Here is a 19,814-nt window from a genome sequence, read left to right as displayed (position 1 = left end):
GAAAGTGAAAAATTAGCATTGGACTCATAGGTAGTTTTTCCATTCCTCTTTCTCATCTGTCTTTGAGTTTTGTCTCTCATTTTCATCATCTCCTCTCTCTGACACATCTTTTCATATACATACACATTTTAACGTGTCTTAAACAAGTCGAGTGGTGGGAAAGATAGTTGGAATATATATATCAATGATTTTCTCCCGTCTGTGATGATACTATATCCACCCAATTTTGTCATTATCTTCCCCTTTTCCCTTCTTATTTTATTCCTCACATTTTTCATTTTTTCGTTTCGTTTCTTATTCTTTGCATTTTTCCTGTTCTTTTCCATTCCTGTCCTGCTACAAGAGGGCAAGAAATCAACCCAAGACTATTACATATCTCCCGGTTCCTTGCAGGGTTTTCTTTCTTGTTTGATAGGCTGGGCTTCCCCTTGATTGCTGGTGAAAAAATTTGAAGGAGGCATTTATATGTTATTTGCTGATAACTAATCTGTCGTCGAGAGTATGGTTTCTTGAAATCCGATTCCCCGTTCCAAAGAAAGTAAGCAGATACTGTGAGACAACCACGTGTCTCGTGTAACGCTCTTACCCTATATAAAATGGTCCGCTTAGCTAGCAATTAATCAATCAAGCTTTTCACCTCTCACAGATACATATGCATACAACATCATGAGAAGGAAAAAGGAGAAAGAGAAGTTCAAATGGGAGAAATACATGCCTACAATGCCACCATAGTTACTGTTTCATTGCTGCAAGACATGGCCAGGGATTTTAACCCGAGAAGCTGATGGTTTTCGCGAAAAGCATCCTTGATTGTATAGTTGTGAACGCGAGTTTATACATATATGTTCGATTGGATTTCATCCGATGAGATGGGAGACAAAAATGAAAATAGGTAATCAGCCCCAGCCAACCGTATTCATTGAATTCATTCTTCTCCCCGCCCCGTCCCCCCCCCCCCCCCTCCTTCCTTCCCCTCTCCTTAGGATTGTAATGGGTGACAAAAATGGTTAGCGGAGGATTTGAAAGTGTACAAAAATTGGGTTAACTGGAGGGAAACAGATGACAGAGTGAAAGAGAAAAAGAAAAGGAAATCGGAAACCATGATCACAAAATTTTGGGTATATCTACAACGACCCAAATGAATCCAGAAGAGGTACGGGCTTATTATTTATGAGACAAAGTGCAGGCGTCTCTTGCAGGCTTTCCACCACTCCATCCATTACCTACGTCCCATGTAAGCTCTATAGAAGTCACCTGCGGCATCTCCGCCACTTATCCCATTGCCAGTCCCATTCCGATATTGGCTATATGAGCCCATATTTTGATGGACGCTAAGAGAGCTACCTAGCTTGTGCGAAGCTGCGATCTTTGCATGCAAATTTGCCGTGCCTTGGTCGATGAGTTGAAGTTGGGAAAGGTGAGAATTGAGGATGCGGACAATTTGAGATATCTGGGAGGTATGAAAAGGTTAGGATGAGCAGAAAGAGAGTGCTTTTGTAATATGAATAAATAGCACTTAGTGGGACATACCGGTTCGTCAGCCTTGGTGGTTTTGCTCAAAGTGGAGGAAGCAGAATTGACCTCTTCGATCATGCTTGTTAAATCCTGGGCCATTTCATTAAGGCGTTCGGAGAGACGTTCCGCGAGTTTGTACCTGCAAAAGGTTAGTTTATCGAAGTTGGGTGCAAATATGTGAGCTGGAGAAGATGACAAAACTGGATTGGTATTGGTATCGAAGCAATTTGGACTTACGTTCGTTCACGTTCTTGATCAGGTCCCTGCAATGAATCTGTAAAACCGACCTGCTTCGACAACAAAGCTTCAACCTCTTGTTCATAACGGTCGAGCCATGAGCTCAATTCATCTTGTTGTCCCTCAACAGATGCTAATTGCCGTTCAACTTCCTGCGTAGCCCTTTCTGCGTCGACGGTATTGCCGTACAGTTTCTGCACTTTCGTTCCATTTTCTACAAGCATCCGATCCCATTTGGCAACTTGCTCAGCTTGTTCTTGGAACTCCTTTTGGTATTTTGCTAGATCAGTGGCCCAGCGAGTAAGGATCTCATCCATGGTTTTATTTTTGAGCCGTGATTGTGCTGGGGGAGCGGGTCCCACTGTCGATGCACCAAGGCCACCGGCTGTCGCGGGCGTTGCAGTTGTGGCACCAGCACTAGTGACAGTGGCGGCGGCTGTAGTTGTTGCTCCAGAAGCAGAAATCTTTTCTGAAGATGACGTTGATGGAGCTGTTGTGGTTGTCGTCTTAGCAAGGTTGAACATTCTACTGGCTGGCTGACCTGATGAAGTAGCCGGGGTAGTCGAGTCTTTGGGTGCAGTTGTCTTCGGAGTACTTAGACTAGAAAATAGCCACCAGCGGGTGCCGTTGTCGTTGTGCTTGTAGCCGATGCAGTAGAAAGTAGGAGCCAGATTTCCAAAGAAGGGGTTTCTGAGCGGTGTCTGACATTGCGTTCGGTGTAAAAGCACTAGAAGAGGGTTTGGAGGTAGGGAAGCTCAAATGGCTTTTGTTGTGATTGACTTCCCGAAGGACCGGGAAGTGGTTGACGTTGGGGCTGCACCCAAATGTGGGTGGGGGTGGTTTTGCATCTGACTTTCCAGCCTCCGCGCCTTGAGTTTTGGCGGGTGAGGAAGTGAATAAGTTGCCTGAGTTTGGCGTTGGCATTTGAGTAGTGTTTGTGAAGAAACTTGGTGCTTCTGCCGTAGTTGCGGGAGAGTTTAGTGGCGACACTGCACTGGTTGTTGCACTGAAGCCTGGGAAGGAAGTGGAGGAAGTTGGCTTTTGTCCAAAAAGAGATGCTGGCTCATTGGCCTTTGTCGATGCTTGGCTCGTGAAAAGGCCCTGCCCAGCTGAGGTCTGAGGGGGTGGTCCGGCAGGTGTGGTGGACAGGTTCCCAAACAATGATGGTCCGCTCGATGGTGCTGGAGTAGTACTTCCAAACAAGCCGCTAGTGGCTGGAGTTGTTTTTCCTTGTTCCCCAAATAATACCGATTGCGGCTTGCCAGATGATGTAGGCTCCCCTAATTTAGGGGTTTGACTTGCATTTCCGAATAGGTTCGTCGTCGGAGTGTGCCCAACACTCTGTCCTGGATTTGAAGGTTTTGTTAACGTGTTGCCAAACGTAGATTTCGAGTTTTGACCTCCAAACAAAGAAGCCGTCTGCCCTGTTGTTGGGGTCGTCGAACCTCCTCCAAACAAGGGTGCAGAAGGCGGATCTGCTGCTGCTGCTGCTGCTGTTGTTGTGGGTGTTGCCCCGATATTGCCAAAGAGACCACCAGTAGTTTTGCCGGGCGCAGGTTGGGAAAATGGCGAGGTGCCCGCTGTACCAAATGTAGGAGCATTGGAACCACCCGATGTGGACGAGGTCCCGAACTGAAATAGGTTAGACATCGTGGCAGAAGATACCTGTGGTTTGTTTCCCTGGGTTTCAGAACGGGTGTTTCCTAGCAATTTGGCAGTCAGTACAGTAGACTTAGTTACATCTGGGATTTGAAGCAGACCTTGTCAACATTAGACGGGGAATATGAGAACGTATAAAGTGGTGCAACCTGGGGTAAATATAACAGTAGTTCGTGTAACCAGTTAGAGGGATATTATACGGGTGTTGGAGGAGAAGCAACAGCTCTATGCCCTTGTGTGGTTGAAGTGTTTTGTGGATAATTGTGCAGAGCTCCGTTTGGCGTCGCGGCGAGGTCTCGATTACAACATCATACAATGTTTTACACACGACATTCTACTCAGGAGAGCGTCGAGAAACGGTAACGATACAATAACTGGACTTTTGGCTCCAGACCGCCTTGGCAGAATCTCAGCACCCTTGGAAACGTCAAATGTCGGCCCAACTATATATCTTGCTCGTTTTCATTTCATTCTTAGACACAATTTTTAATAGTGCCATAATACACTGCGTTATATGTGCTGGTTAATGGGCGTTGATTTAGACGACTTGAGACCTTTACAATGGCAGAGCGGTGTTCTCGCCCTCCGAGCATTTTGTTGGAGCCGCCACCGAAAGGGGTTGAGCTGGATGACCCTGGGGCTCAACCATCTTGTACGTTTTATTTCTCACTGATACGTTTATATGTAGTAGAAGGAATGGCTGCTAACCGATATGTTGTCTGCAGCGTGCGAAAGTGAAGATGAACACTTTTCTGACGCTTCTGAAGGCATCGCAACCCATCTCCGTTCTCAAACGCCGTCACCAATACCCCGGACCCGCGTAGAGAAGATCGATGATTCTCCAAGCTACGGAGAGGTTCCTGGCTCCCCTGCATACGAAAAAAGGGTATTAGATGCTGTTCCGGATGAGATCGAGATTATCGGCAGCAGACTACCCAGCAGACCGCAGTCAAGTGCGAGCATAAGAGCTGCCTTGCCCCCAAACTTGGCTCCTGCTCCACGGACTGTTGTCGAGAAAATCGACCCAACCTCACCGAGCTACGGAGAAGAACCAGGGACACTTGCTTATGAATCCCATAAAGCAGATTCTGCACCGGATGTGATACTAAAAATCCAAGAACAGACACCTCAAACTTGCATCACATCACAAAATCGACGGCGGGATAGCGGCAGTGAGGGAAGTCCAGTTCCGGAAACCGTACTTTCCCGGGTCGAATCTCCACCTGAAAACAATTCGCGACGATTATTTAACGCACACAGAAGAAGCCCTAGTGATGCACTTCCAGATGTCATTCAGACAATTCCTGACGTTCCAGGTATGCCTCTCTCCTATTCCTTGTCCACCCTTTTCGGATTTCAGAGGGACGATTGACCAAACCAGGGTCTCCAAACTCTTCGACTAGTAGATCCGAGCATCGAAGCCATGTCCGACGGAAAAGCTCTGTAACGGAACAACAAGCCCCTAACGATATTTTTGCACATGATACTGCTGTAGATGATGACCAAGGCTTTGGTGATGATTTTTATGATTTCGAAGAAGGAGAAGGAACCATTGAAGAGGACGATTTCGGTGATTTTGGGGAGGCTGAATTTCCACAACCAATGGAGATTACCAATGAGAGTACGGCTCAAATTAACGGTGTCCCCATGCAACAACCTCCATCTCCCTCGCTTGTAAGTAGTCTTAGTATAAAGTACAATCCCAAGCATGCGTATACGGCATCGGGCGATTCGAGAAAACTTCATTTTCTACAATTTAGTCTACAGCTGATTATTTCTCCAAGAAAGAAAAGGAACTGTAAACTGATAGGTTATCATTCAATCTAGCCGCCGCTTTTAGATTTCGAATCTATAAAAAACCTCCCGGATCTTCTCGCAGCAACATCCAGTCACCTCGATGCTATATTACCCGGTTCCGCAAATCTTCCATCTCTCCCTCCCATTCCGCCCATCCCAGACTCCTCTGCCATATTCATTACCGAACGTTCTCTTTCACTATGGTCACAACTTGTCTCCCCATCCCCTCTCCAACCCGCCAATTGGACAAAATCCCGTATCCGCCGTGTCTTCCTCGTCTCCCTAGGTGTCCCCGTTGACCTAGACGAGATCCTCCCCGCCTCGAAACAGAAAAAGCTTGTCCTACCTTCGATAAATCTCGAGGGTAATTCTTCATCCTCCTCTAACATAGCCGCCGGCGGTCTGTCCTCCACTAGTAACGCAAAAAAGGACTACCAAGGACACTCCTCTACCCTTCTTGACTCAGCTCGCTCCACATCAAGCAGCCGTCCGCCGCGACGTCGTGGTCTCGAACCCCCCCCGGAACTAGATCTCTCAGCCGTCCGTCGCTTATGCGCCACCACAGATGCAGCACTGGATAACTTCACTGACGATGAACTGGGACAGCACATAGCACAACTGGAGAGGATGGCCGTACGCGCCAGCGAGGTATTGGAATACTGGTTAAAACGTCGCGACGCGCAAATTGGCGAGAAAGAGGCGTTTGAGGGTGTTATTGAGAACTTGGTCAAACACGCCAGGCAGGTGAGGAAGTAAAAATAAGATAGTGTTTGCCTGTTCCACGTGGTGGGATACATACATATCCAGGGCCTCCTCCGTAGAGTGCTCATGCGTCTATTCGTCAGGTCACAGCCACAATACCCTCTTCATATCATTACCATTCAGCAAACGATATACGCGAACATGGAATCCCGAAAGACAAAAAAATTAAAAATAAAATAAAATAAAATTAGCCCAGCGTAAAGGGACGGGAGCTCAAAGGGACAAGAAAACAGAAGAAAGTGATAAAAAAGCAGGTCTTTTCTTTACTTGCTTCTGCCTAAAAAATCTTATATCACGAAAAGAAAAGAAAAGAAAAGAAAACAGGGGTTCCCTTTATTCATTTGTCCATCTTTCCTAGATAAGCACATAATTTGCAGGAGTTCATTTTCCTCATCTTATTTGCTTTCATGCTCTTCTTCTTCTCCTCCTGAATATGAATATCCTCCCCTATTTCCCCCCATTAGTCCCATTTTAATAAACAATTATATGTCTATATATATATATATATATATATATGTACGTATGTAGGTCAACGCGTTTACTTTTCTACTATCATTATTTCTGAGATGTGTGAAGTTTTGACTTAACTCCCTCAGAACTTTGCTCAATAAGTCTGCCAAGATCATCAACTCAGTGGAGTTTATGGTATGACACATGGAAGGATGGGAACAAAATACAAAAATCGATCCATGATGGATCGATGTATTCATAAAATTTATATATATGGGTGTGGATGGACCACAATTGAGCTTTGGCAGAAATTTTGAGCTCAAATCCTGTCTAGACCAAAGCAAAGTGGAAAGTAAAAGATGCAAGTAAAGATAAAAAATGCTGTTCCTCCTATTTCTACTTGTCCTATTGAAACCTTTTTGTTTTTGGTGGTGCGGGGCATTTGGAGTAGGAGAATTCGTGTAATGAGAACAAGGGTGTAAATGTGTTAAATGCAGAGAACCGTGGGGTCTTTCTTTAAATGCAAAGATAAGTTAAGGAAAAAACAAAATGCTAGGGATATCAAATATTGCCAAATTAACACGCGCCTCCAGGGGTATAAAAAAAGGTCAAGCCTGAAAGATTAGGAGTACAATAATAAAATGCAAGGAGAAAGGAGATGGTATTTGCGCCTGAGATGATGCGATCAGGGGAAACTAAAATGGGATATAGATAGTTTGAAGTACGCGCTCAGTAGAAAGACGAAAGCGGATTGTATGCAAACGAGCATGAGAACAAAGGGTTCAAACCCAAAAAATTAATCGAGATCAATAACTTCAGGGGTGGAGGATTGCTTTGAACTGTCAGGGTAGAGTTGTTGCTGGCCATGATTATTTGGGGAGGTGATACTCAAGCCATCTTCCCGTTTCCGTTTCAACATGCCCGATTCGCTTGGCCTGTTATTATTATTATTGTTATTATTCCTTTCTGTCTTAGGTTCCCAGGATCCATCCGGGCGCACGAGTATCGCTTTTACATCTAATTGCTTGCCTTCGTCGAGTGTACGCCGGACCGTAACTAGGAAATCGTCAATGACCAGGGACTGGGGGCGGGCATCGTTGCCACAGATAGGACACTTCCAATCCTCTGCCATGCCGTATCCTTTCGATGCTTTAGACAAGCGCGTCATTAGAAATGTTTCAATGTCAAAACATTCCATATGTGGGCAAAACTTGGTCCGGGCGGGGGTGTCAAAAACCCGCGCCATAAAAGGATCCACTAGGTCAATCGTTATGTGGTCATCAACGACAGAAATATCGTCATCATCTGTATTTAATCCTGTAAGTCGATGCTTGATTTGGTCTAGAGATGTAGCGGATTTTTGATGCTGGATGAGCGAGCGGACACGGTTAAGCGAAGCGTATTCAAGTATTTCCAGAGCCACGGCATAAGACGATTTGCTGTTGTACTCTGGGGAGCCCCAGAGTATAGCTATCGATATCTCATTCACGCCTTCTTTGAGGGAACTCGTGACATTAAGCGGTATATCCCTTCCAAAATGCATTTTCCGGCGAACGAAATGCTCCATGCCATTAACGTGAATATATATAGCAGTAGGCCATGCAGTGTCCAATACAGCCCATTGATGCTCCGAGAGCTTTGGAATGGGAGAACTCGTTTTTGTGCACCGTATCTGATATGTTCGATGCCCATCCAGAACTCCCCATACGGGCGAACCATTCTTTGACACAGTTTTTCGTCGAAAAGGGAATTTTTGGAATTCCTCTGGCGGGATTGTGAACCGCAGTTTTCGGATTGGCGCTTGCAATTGCATGGGAAACAAAGCAAAGCTGTGAAGATACGGGAATAATGATGTTGGACCATTATTGCCTTCCTTGTCATGAAGCGCCACGATCTGCTCTTTCAGATAAGCTTGGTGGAGGCCATCAATAAGGGGATTTGGGTTAGCAGATTCCATGGGGAGAATTCCGGGGGGAGGCAGAAGTAAGTTGTTTGTTTTGGGATATAAAGGTTGCGCTGTAGTAGGGTGTGTTTGGGACAGCTGAGCGGATGGATGAACAAAGACATCGTTGCGCAACTGTGTATTCATGTTATGTGACAGGACAAACCGGGTCGAATTTGGGGGAACTTGGTTCGGGAGAGGTTGGGCGGTCATAGACCACCCCGCAGGGGGTGCTGGATGTGCACGTGTGTATGAGGGCACAGTCATCTGTGCTCTGTTGGGAACTGGCATTGAAGCATATCGTCGATTTGGCTGGAGAGAGTACTGGATAGGGTGTGATGCGAGGGGAGAGAATGGGGACGGGTCTTGGTGATAAGCACGCCGTATTGGAGGTTGTTGTTGCTCCTGAGTGACAGGGTCCTGAGTTTGGACCTGAGGACCACCACTGTCCGTTATTCGAAAATTAGCCCCCGTATTTTCTAGAGGCCACTGACGGGTTAATCGCTCCGTGTAATACCCGCTTAGGTAAAATATGTTGCTCCGATATCCGGAGATATTGTTGTCTGAGGAATTCGTTCTCAGCTTGGACCTGGGACAGAGGTATAGGATTTGCACTGTGCATTCGTAAGCGACGCTGTTGGTAATATTCCTCGTTTTTTCGGAACGTAGCGGTAAATAATTTGACAGGAACGTCATCCGTGGCTCCAGTAAGACGGCGACAGCACACCGTGAATATAACATATTGAAAAGTTGGTGTGGTGAGGCCAAGAATGTCGATCATCTCATCAATAAGTGGCGGATATCCTCGAGAAGTAATAGACGTTTCAAACGGCAACCAGGCACGTGCCATGGCTTCTAGAAAGCGTATAACCTGGTCTAAAACAGAAGAGTAAATCGAGCAATATCGAAGAAATTCTCCAATTAAGGTAGGGAATCTGGCGCATGCTTCGACAAAAGGCTTTGAGAGACATTCATTCCGTATCAGAATGCGCGAAACCAGCTCCAGACCTGCCATTTGGTAAGCTCCAAATTTAGAGGGATCTAAGGAACTAGGGCATGTTGTTTGTAGACAATACACCTGATGTAGGGCAATGTAGAACAAATCCCCTTTCTCACAAGCATTTCGTAGAAGGTGTATGCGGCTCTTCTCGCAAGACCCTGGTGCTGCCGAAATCCGATCAAGCAGAGGGATGAATCTTTTCGGGGAGATGGGCTCAGCGAACAAGAACTTCAGCAAGGAGGCGTGGCTTTTGTTCGTCATATCAGACGCGAGCTGAGGATTGGCCGGAACCACCTTCTGGGGCTGATATTGTTGAGGCATAGCTAAATTGCACGACAAAACCTGCGCGTGTCCACCCTGATGTGCTACTGAGATCTGTGATGTCCTTGGGATCTGTGATGTCCTTGCAACTCTGGCAGTTTGTGACATGGGCAATGATGAATGTCCCATGTCATCTGCGGATGCAAATGACGGGGATATTGTTTGCAGTTCACGCTCAACCAGCTGTGGGGGACCTGATTGATGTGGGGAAAGAGAAACTCCCTCTGGAATGAAGTGGTCACTTGGTCTCGTCTTGCTGGAAGCTCTTGTGGAGCATCCATGGTTCGAATCTGGAGATGGGAGCACACCAAATTGGCGATCGGCAATAGACACGCTATGAGATGCCTGCGTGGGACACGAATTAGAGATATGAGGAGATGCTGAGGCCGATACAGGTGCGGGTGGGGAGGGGATGTCAGGGGACACAGGAGAGATCGGTAGCTCCTTCGACGAGAGCGCATCGGGTCCACTTTGGCCTTGTGTATTATTGGGGGTGGGATGCTTGACAGTATCTGATGTTGAACGTCTTTCATTATCCATCTCAATATCCCTAGGCTGGAAGGGGACTTGGGGTTTTTGGTTAGGTGCGGGAGAGGGAGTTGACCGTTTCGACGGTGGGGCGATGCTCGTTTTGGAGTTTGAGTTTGAGTTTAACATCCATGGCTTTTGCCGGCACCCTACAAATTTGTTGAGTGTTGAATTTAAAGAAGTCAAGTTAGAATCGCGAGAATCAGGGGATTGGCGGCAGTTATGAAGACGTTGTGGTGACCGCATTGTCAACTCTTTTGATGTCAGGGAAGCATGTTTAGGCACGGCGCGATCTACAAGATCAGAGTTGGAAGTTGATTCTAGATATCCAATCCTGGAAGTGGTTGGGCGAGCGCCACATCAGCTGACCCCGCAAGTCACAGGATCAAAATTTTTGAAATGGTCAAAGACATTTTGAAGCACAATGAAGGATTTTAAACAGTAATTTTTGAATAACATTTAGTATTGGCTAAATAATCGTTATGAACCTGCTGCATGACTGCGGATCTTATTGGACGTTTTTATATTATAACTGCTAGGAGCAAGATGTTATATAGCTGCACTTGTGCATTCAATGGCCGATATTTTTAGATCATTCTGATTTCATCTGAGACTAAAATTACTAGTATCCTACTCCGTACTGTACATGTATGTATGTACATTATTGTGAATCTCCTATGCAATAGTGGTTGCATTCACTAATACAAAAACGCTGGGCAACAAGCAAAGAACTCTCCCGGGCTTGTCCTTTCAATTACCAATTATAGTACTTTATTGTAGAACAGTGATACTTTACTTCTCAATTGTCACAGATGAAATATGATTCAAAAGATTAGAAATATTACATTCAACATTTAAGTCCGATTTGTTTTACTATCTTATCAGAGTGAAGAACCCTTCTGTGTGAACATTGATATTGCTCAGAATACCTTTCCCCCGTTGGCGCAACCTGCGGAACATGTCGCCAGGTTAACACTGGTGTTATCAAGAGCTACTAGGTAGTAACCTTTATGGCCAAAAATCATGGGTGGTGGAAAGAGGCGGAAGAGTTGGGGTCTCCATGCTGATTGCTAGTCAAAGCCAAGTCAAGCCTCGCTGGGTTCTTGGCGCCTTTTTCGACTTGGCCTTCTATTATATGCTCATTGTTTATTTAGGAGTCCTCATGGAATCTTTGTTTGAGGAGATTTTATTGTGTAGGGAGGATCTACTCTACTGACCATGTGATATCATCAAAAGCCCAACATCGTCTTCTAGGATATAGCAATAAAGATACCGCCAGGCAACAGCAGGCCTACCGCCCCTCGATCATCCTCTTTGCTCCCACCATTCGCGTCGACACCTCTGCTGGAGCCGTATCGACTCGCCCTGCCGTCTGTTCTAACTATCCCCCGGGTCATCATCGAGATACTACAAGTCGCAAGAGTTAAAATCAACACGGCCTTCTACAGCTCAAGGTACGTGATACAAATACAAAGCTCCTCTGAACCCCTACCGATGTCGCCCACCCTTGATAAAATCTCACCCATTGAGGGCTGGCTCTTTGAACAGTATGTAAAAAAAGCTTGTGATGACGCGTGGTCTATTGAGCGATATTCAAGGAAAGTGGTATACCACGCTACCTCTGAGCCAAAGATGCTTTAGCATACTATAGAGTACTCACTGGTGTCTTTGACATACACATTGTTGTGGACGATGTTAAGGAAGCAGCGGATGCACTTATTGAAAGAGGCTGGCACCCTCCACCTCCTGACTTTGAAGCACAGTACATTGTTACTGAAGAGGTCACTTGCTATCTTGTTGAACTGCAAAGTAAGAGTGTGAGCGTCCTTGATTCTGTGGTTGCTCTTACTGCAGTCTCCGACTGGGATATCAAGCTTCCAGACATTGCCATGCAAGAAAAGCTGGTAGCCCCAGAGAACCATCAGATGGCCCTTTATTCCACCATTACATCAACTTCTAGATTCCTTCATCAGGAAATAGCTGGATACTTTAGACATGCACCTTTTTTTCTGCCGCCGCATAGGCTGCTTTTTAGGCTATCTGTATGACTATATTCTAATTTTAGAACTCAGAGAATTTGCAGATTACTTGAAGATGGGGCATCAACAGTGCCATTTTGATGTGATTGCAGGGTCAGCTATACTAGACAGCCGTTTAGGATTCATTCAAAGAAGATTCGAGACTCCATACTCAGAGGGGAGTGTGAATTTTGTGAGTGCTCAGTTTCAAGGGATGATGAGCGATTTTCCAGAGCTGGTGTAGATGCACAGCTGCTGGCTATGCTTCCACCTGCAAATCACAAATGAATCATATATTATCTAGCTTTCACAATCACTGTTGTTTTAAGTGATGTGATTATGCAATTATTATTTCAAACACCCCTTTCTCGTATTCTGCTGAGGAACCTTACTTGCAGTTCACACCTATACATGACTCAAATTTATGATACAAACTTGTTTCATTCACAGTTGAATGATCTTATTTCAAGCATTCAGTTATTCGATATGTATTGACCTAAAACATCCCATAAGATCAACAGCCTATCAATGGTGCGAGCGCAGGTGTCGGTGCTGTCGCTGAATGTACGTACCTCTTGCCCTTGTAAGTGGACGAGGAAATTGCTGCGTAGAATTCAGGACCAGGTTGATTACCAACATACACTGTTTAAAATTAAAAATTGTTAGTATACTGTTGAGCTATAGCCTGTATTATTGTATGCTTTTATTCATGGATTACACATATAAATTATGAGATTGACATTCAGGTTACAGTATTATCATCACAATATATATTTGATATTTTTCACCAAAAGTTGTAAATGATATAAAGCACTACATTTTTATTTTAAGACATGAACTGTAGTAATAGAAAATAATGTATTCAAAAGAAGTTATTCAAATATTACAAAATAATCAATTTTTCTCATAGAAATGAGAAAATAACATCTAGTAATCTAAATATATCACATATAAATTTATATGAGAAAATATTCTCAATTTTTACACATGTACTCCGTAATACAACTATCGAACCGTAAACTTCTAGGTAACTAGCGCGCGTAAGGATTTCTGCTGTGCCTAGAGGGTTGATCACGGGATTGGGGCCTTGTTCTGGTGCTCAGGGTTCTTGCGCGTGCCCGGACCCTTATGGGAGCATCCAGAACTCGCCCACAGAGCCAGAATGCTAATCCCGCCCATCCCATCTAACATCCCTGTTTCAACGGCCTACTATTACTCGTACACTTGTGTGCGTCGATTCCATTCGGTCGAGGCGTGGTGTTGGACGTGGCAGGATCAGAGTCTGTTGTTGGCCCTGATTTAGTTATCCCTCTCCACCACGTTCATTCCCATCCGCCTTTGCTTCGATCTCCTACGCATTTTGTATCTGCACCCCAGAGCTACGCAAGCCCATTCTCCTCGACCGCTGTTATCCTTTTTTTCTTCTTGATATCTTCTCGATATATATTGACATATTCATAATCCCATCCTTTTTTCCCCTTCAAGACTTTGTCCTTTCTAATTTAGGACCTGTGTGGTCCGCCGTTTTAAAAACGTAAATTATTCCTCGATTTTGGAACTAACTACGCCTACGTGTGTCTTGGGCGACGGAGGAGTGTCCCATGCCCATACGCAGTAGACATCTATCGATTGACCGTTTACTCAACATACCATTCATTGATTGCTTCACGAGCCATCCCTCAACCTCGGATCAGACAACAAGAGCACTCACTATTTCCATCTACGATTCCTTAAATATTCTTCTCTGAAAGACCGGTTGTGCAAATCCCAGTTCCCACCCGTTTTGCGAGCCGCGAATCTTTGTATTCTCAATGGTCTTATTCCTTCTCTCACCCAGACGACCGACCACTTCCGTTTCCACGACTTCGCCACCGGTTCTTACTTTGTTCTGGCAATGCCCCATACACCTGAGCTTCCACAGGGCATATGCCCAGGAGATATTTTAATAGTTGTCCGTTAGTGTATACCATTCTCCTCAGTTGCAGTTCCCGGCTCTGATAACATCATATGTGATAGATGACTTCCTAGCTCGGGGAGCGGACGAACTGACCCTTCGCCGAGGAGACAAGGTTGAATTACTAGAGCTAGACGAAGGTTTTGGTGATGGATGGTATTTGGGGAAACATGTGGCTGAGAATAGAACTGGACTTTTTCCCGGCGGTAAGAACCCTTTGCTTCCCTCAGACGTGGTCATCGCTGATAATTTGATGTTGTAGTTTATACGACAACCATCCCAAAGTTGGGCGTTCGTCAACAGGCCACCACAGCGTCGAATTCCACTATTGCATCGAAATCCCGCGGAAACAACGAGTCCCCAGTATCACCTACAGCGTTAGGAGCCACCTCAGAACCCGCATCTCAAACACAAAATGAAGATTCAAACTCACAAGCGTCACGCCAATTTAGTGGTGCTGATTTTAAGCCAACTACTGAAGATCCCACAGGTGATGCCACAATACGACTCGGACAACAACAGGGTCCCAACATATCGCATCGCTCTTCTTCAGCCCCCCTGCTACCGACCGCGCAAAGAACTGTCAGTGAAACTATGTCTCGTCGAAACGGAGATGATAGCCCAGTGTTAAATGAAACCTTGAGCGTTATCAATGAACACATCTCAAATTTCAACACCCCGCGCCACAGCGTCGTTGCGCAGGACCCAAGGAACCCGAATGATTCTGGCAGTGAATACAGCAGCCATCCAGACCATAGATTGTCATACATCCCTGGAGTAGAAACTGATGAAGAAGAACGGGGTACTTCTTTAAACGAATACACTGTCAGGAGTTGGGACCACCACCAGACTGCTCGACATCTTCAACACATTGGTATGGATCCGAACCACTGCCAAATTTTCGAGGAACAAGAAATCACCGGAGACGTCTTGCTGGAGATGGACCAAGAATTTATTTACATGAAGGAGTTTAACTTTGGGGTTATGGGGAAACGATTGAAGAGTTGGCATATAATCAAAAGCTTCCAAGAAGAGATCAAAGGGATCAGACAGCCGCGACAGTCCTCGTCTACATTCTCGGGTAGAGATCGCTCTTCTGAGGAGTTCGATCGGTCTCAGAGTCGAGCTGGAGGCTCTCTCCTTCCCAGAATACCGAGTATTAATGAAAGCCCTGATCACAGTTCAAGACGGCCGAGAAGTGCGTCTAGAAAACATTCTTCAGGGACAACGGTCTCTGCATCCTCAACTCCGAGCAGCAACGCTGCTTCGGTGCCACCCTTGAATCAATCCATTGGCTTAAGTGGCTCTTCGAGACCGTCAGCAGCGTCAGTTCGCCAGATAAACTACCCTCGCCCCCATTCATCGATGGATGGTTCTCAAGCATCCCCTAACCAGAGGACGAGGTCAGCACATGGCGCTCCTAGAGGCAAAAAAACTTCCTTTGACAGGGGTTGGACCATGGCAACTGGATCTCAGGCTGTAAACAATCAGCCCGAGAACTTGGTCAGCGCCAGTTACAACTCTGAATCCTTTCTCCAGCGGACGTTAGACCCTCTTAGCAATAATGAATCCGACTCGTCTCTCATTGTGGATTCTGCGGATTTGGATAGAGGGTATTTCTCGGGTGGTGAAATAGATATGAGGAAGTCTCGAAAAGTCCTTACTAAACGGGATTCTACTAGCATTGGAGAAGATTTGAAGCAAGTCCGTGTTAGTCGACACTCGCACTTTGGTAGTGACCCCAGGGATTTTTTTCCACATATTCCAAACAAAGTTAACCAAAGCAGTCCGTCAAGTACGAAATTCAGTGACAAGGACGTCAATTCTAAGGAATCGTTTGGAGACCTGGCCCATGCTCCTCCTGTAACCAACTTAGAAGAGAAAAACACTAGCCCCAGCTCTGGGATATTTTCTGCACTATCCCCACTCCACTCGAAGACGAATGGTGAAAGCTCCGGGCGTTCCTCCCCCTTACCATCGTCGCATCTCAAAAACGTTGCTCCCAAAGTTCGTCGTGCCCTAGGTTTACGTGCGGTCTCAGACTCTGTCACTGGCAATGAGAAAGCAATGGCATTGTCATCTCCTACTTCTGCGTCTACGTCAAAAGACTCACAGAAGTCGCCCTCTAGGACAAATTCTAGTACTCCATCTGGCACGTCTAAAAGCTTCGAAATGGAGAGCACAGATAGCTCCACGAAAACCGTTGAAGGAGGCTTTGCATTGGTGACAATGTCAAAGGCTTCCAATCCCCGCTCAAAATCAAAGAAAGATACTAGTGCATACATGCGCGGTCTAGAGAAGAAGACCCCGCAAGAACAAATGATTGGATGCGATTATTATGGCTGGATGAAGAAGAAGTCCTCGAATCTAATGACTACATGGAAGCCGCGGCTTTTCGTTCTTCGCGGCCGTAGACTCTCGTATTATTATTCAGAGGATGACACAGAGGAACGGGGCCTAATCGATATTTCCTCACACCGCGTATTCCGTGCTGATCAAGACACCATCACGGCACTTCACGCTACACTCACTGGAGCAACAGCCTCCCCGACCTCCCCAAGTAATTGGAATAACGGGAATGCTCCCGCCGAAGCGGATTCGCTGTCAAAAATGTCTCAGTCGTCCCCCAGTGATGCGCCGTTCATCTTCAAGCTGGTTCCACCAAAGGCTGGGTTATCGAGGGCGGTTCAGTTTACGAAGCCCTCCGTCCACTTCTTCCAGGTCGACAACGTCCAACAGGGACGTTTGTGGATGGCGGCATTGATGAAAGCTACGATAGAGAGAGATCTCAATCTACCAGTTAAGACCACAAATAAACAGAAGACAATCAGTTTGAAACAAGCGCGCGCGACCAACCAACGTCCGCCGGCTCTCATGGGTCCCGAAAGCATGGAGAAGAAGTTACCATCACCGTCCTCTAAGAGCAACACCGATGGGACCAACGGGGACCAAGTGACCGGGGGCTTGAATATTATTGAATCTCCGGAGGGAAGCATTGACAGAAACGAACCTGAGCCTGGGCTGACGACAGTCGAAGCAGGCGGTAGTGAATCCTCTGAGCCGATTCATGTGTCTATTTTAAACTCAAATCAGGAGACTGCTTCTTAATGACGATCTCTATTTTCGTTTTTGCATTTCATATCACATCTAATCCGTTTTGTAACTGAAGTGTATATGTGGGATAAGGGATATCTTAATTTTATAATGATTGAATTTTTGCTTCTCACTTTATTTGATAACGGTCAACGCCACCACATCCCTGGATTTTTTTTTTTTTTTTTCCATTATTCCCACTTTTGTTGACGGCTGTCGAATTTTCTTCTCTATTTCGCCCTCCGCCACCCCCGGGCGGACCCACCAAACCCCCTCCTCTTTCCTTCTCCTTTTCTTTCACCCGAGTTGAGACATATGGTACCTATGATGTAGATCCTTAAAAGATATTTTTTTTACCCGTTGACGATATGAAGAGATACGAGGAGGACACAGATGAGACATGAGTCGGCAGGTTTTGCAGAACAACCAGCACTTAGTTTCAAGAATGATGAACACTTTTCTTGATTCTGAAGTATTTTCTCTCCCACGTAGCTGATTTTGATCACTTTCCTTTTAAAATTGCTAAAAATAAACAAACCAAGAAAGGTGGTGGTAAAAATGATTCAAAAAAATATTAAAAAAAAAATGTCTAAATGTTAAATCTTGTATGGAGGATGATGTACGGGCTTTACTGACGAATAATTTGCCTTCTAAACACTGGCTATTTAAGACTGTAGAGGGACGTACAAGCCGTGAGAGTTACATTAGTTACCCAAACGCTTCTGCTTATAGAGGATTCTCTCAATTGAAGGGAAACCATCCTGCTGTATAACAATTCTATATAAGGGCATCTATCTCTATATGGTTAATTTAGGATCTGGCGGATAGCTACCGTTCACTCTTCAGAGGCCTTGATGGCTTTTGAGCGCTGCTGTGGAACTCTTTTTTGAGGATATGGCTATGTCTGAGCTTCTACCGTATTTCTAGTCATTCTATTGCGAGGTCCAGCTGTGCTCTATATGATCATATCGCGAGATCGGGCTCTTTCTGAGATTTCAGAGCGCTTCGACTGCGTACGGAGTAGCTGCCCAAGAGATCAACTAAAATCTATATACTATTAAGTATCTCTACACCGCACCGGTGAGTAGGAGCTGCCTGGATAGAAAGAAATAAAAAGCGCATATACTAACTATCCCTACACCTAGTTGAAATTAGTAAACATTGGCTGGTTGTCAATATCCAATATACCTCCTTTTCCGAGGCTGGCGTGATTTTGACAATTCTGGTCAAATCACGGGTGAAATCAAAAGGTTGAATTGAAGATACTACTCAGGAGTCAAGGATACCTTTTAGATTCAAGAATCTATGTAACAGGTTGTAAATAAAGTGAGTTGGATGCTAGCAGATATTGCCACTGTTCCCCATTTTCTGTTTTGATTACATCTGGGCATCATATGATTGAGATTCATTGACTGTTGCAGGTACGGGCCGTCGCACCTTCAATCATGGTTTTAACCCGGAAGCGCTGGCAGCACCAACTGCTCAGCATCTCCCGCTGCTCCGTGTTTCCGCAAAACATTATTTGAGTTTGACAGAGCGCGAGGTGCCAAGGGAGGACGATGAGGCTAAATTTATAAATATAAACATTTCGCCTGAGCCGTCATACCAACGCGCTCCAAATTTCCTTTCTTGTTCGTTTTATTCATTCCTTCACTGTTTAAGGTGGTTATTTCCATCTCACGAGTAATTTGAATATAAGTGGAGATAAATCAAACGCTCCTAATGCGTGCATCTCTATGTCCCTGCCGACGACCCTCCGCCAGCTTCTCTCCTCCCTGCTCCCTATCTCGATAACATCGATAGTCTACCTCTACTCGTACCCCATATTCCATGGTTGTAATTTCCCCCCTACAGCCCCGAGTGCTTCGAGCAACCTTTCTTCTCCTCTTCCAATCCTAAATACCCTCCGCCAACATGTCGATATCCCTCACCTTGACATGTCCAAGTACACCGGGGCGGCGCCTTTCCGCCTCCTTGTCCTCGCCGACCCCCAGCTAGAAGGTGACTCGTCCCTCCCAAATCCAAAAGACAGCTTCCTAAAGCGTCTGGCCGGTTACCGAGAAGCAATTACATCTGCAGATACTTGGGACGATGTCCTGCTTGCGATCCTGGGCAGTCTCCGGGACATGCTGCTAGTCGATCTCCCACGTTCGCTCAGAGCGACACGCAAACGGATAGACCTCTTCGGCAATGATTTCTACCTAGCTCATATATACCGGTCGTTGCATTGGTGGTCGAAACCGACGCATGTTACTGTGTTGGGTGATCTGATCGGGAGCCAATGGGTGACCGATGGGGAATTCGAACGGCGCGCGTGGAGGTATTGGAACCGCGTTTTTCGTGGTGGCGTTAGGGTCGATGACGACATTACCATCACGGGTAGTGAGGATGTACATGGGAGGGATGTGAAGGTGGTTGAGGACTTACCATTAGATATGCAAGGTGGCGACGGAACTACTGGGCCATGGGAACGTCGCATTATCAATGTTGCCGGGAACCATGATGTTGGATACGCGGGCGATATCAGCGACGTTCGCA

The 19,814-nt window shown here is 45.7% G+C and overlaps 6 protein-coding genes across 6 annotated transcripts in view; 3 read left to right on the top strand and 3 right to left on the bottom strand.

The window, feature by feature from the left end:
- Positions 1-925: 925 nt before the first annotated feature.
- HCAG_04525 (predicted protein) lies at positions 926-3,402 on the bottom strand (the record flags this gene model as incomplete). The annotated part of the gene is made up of 5 exons (XM_001540635.1): positions 926-978; positions 1,228-1,450; positions 1,531-1,654; positions 1,753-2,442; positions 2,606-3,402. 5 exons carry the CDS (start codon positions 3,400-3,402, stop codon positions 926-928), a joined length of 1,887 nt encoding a protein of 628 aa, XP_001540685.1.
- A 570-nt stretch (positions 3,403-3,972) lies between these two features.
- Positions 3,973-5,964, top strand: HCAG_04524 (conserved hypothetical protein; the record flags this gene model as incomplete). Its single annotated transcript, XM_001540634.1, has 4 exons — positions 3,973-4,063; positions 4,137-4,727; positions 4,907-5,085; positions 5,239-5,964. 4 exons carry the CDS (start codon positions 3,973-3,975, stop codon positions 5,962-5,964), a joined length of 1,587 nt encoding a protein of 528 aa, XP_001540684.1.
- Positions 5,965-7,216: 1,252 nt separating this feature from the next.
- On the bottom strand, positions 7,217-10,344 carry HCAG_04523 (predicted protein; the record flags this gene model as incomplete). The annotated part of the gene is made up of 3 exons (XM_001540633.1): positions 7,217-8,807; positions 8,857-10,238; positions 10,288-10,344. The coding sequence occupies 3 exons, from the start codon at positions 10,342-10,344 to the stop codon at positions 7,217-7,219; spliced, it is 3,030 nt and encodes a 1,009-aa protein (XP_001540683.1).
- An 888-nt stretch (positions 10,345-11,232) lies between these two features.
- Positions 11,233-12,133, bottom strand: HCAG_04522 (predicted protein; the record flags this gene model as incomplete). Its single annotated transcript, XM_001540632.1, has 3 exons — positions 11,233-11,339; positions 11,485-11,618; positions 11,889-12,133. The coding sequence occupies 3 exons, from the start codon at positions 12,131-12,133 to the stop codon at positions 11,233-11,235; spliced, it is 486 nt and encodes a 161-aa protein (XP_001540682.1).
- A 1,990-nt stretch (positions 12,134-14,123) lies between these two features.
- On the top strand, positions 14,124-17,291 carry HCAG_04521 (predicted protein; the record flags this gene model as incomplete). Its single annotated transcript, XM_001540631.1, has 3 exons — positions 14,124-14,184; positions 14,246-14,389; positions 14,446-17,291. 3 exons carry the CDS (start codon positions 14,124-14,126, stop codon positions 17,289-17,291), a joined length of 3,051 nt encoding a protein of 1,016 aa, XP_001540681.1.
- Positions 17,292-19,213: 1,922 nt separating this feature from the next.
- The window catches only part of HCAG_04520 (conserved hypothetical protein), a gene marked incomplete at both ends in the record, with an annotated part of 1,708 nt that continues 1,107 nt past the window's right edge, over positions 19,214-19,814 (top strand). Inside the window, one exon of the mRNA XM_001540630.1 lies at positions 19,214-19,807. Within this exon, the coding sequence (XP_001540680.1) occupies positions 19,214-19,807 (594 nt within the window). The remainder of the gene's footprint in view (positions 19,808-19,814) is intronic.

The sequence above is a fragment of the Histoplasma capsulatum genome, genomic scaffold (assembly GCF_000149585.1).
Source record: "Histoplasma capsulatum NAm1 scaffold_4 genomic scaffold, whole genome shotgun sequence".
Lineage (NCBI taxonomy): Eukaryota > Fungi > Ascomycota > Eurotiomycetes > Onygenales > Ajellomycetaceae > Histoplasma > Histoplasma mississippiense.
The sequence above is the reverse complement of the archived record's forward strand: the minus strand, read 5'-3'. Positions and strand labels throughout refer to the sequence as shown.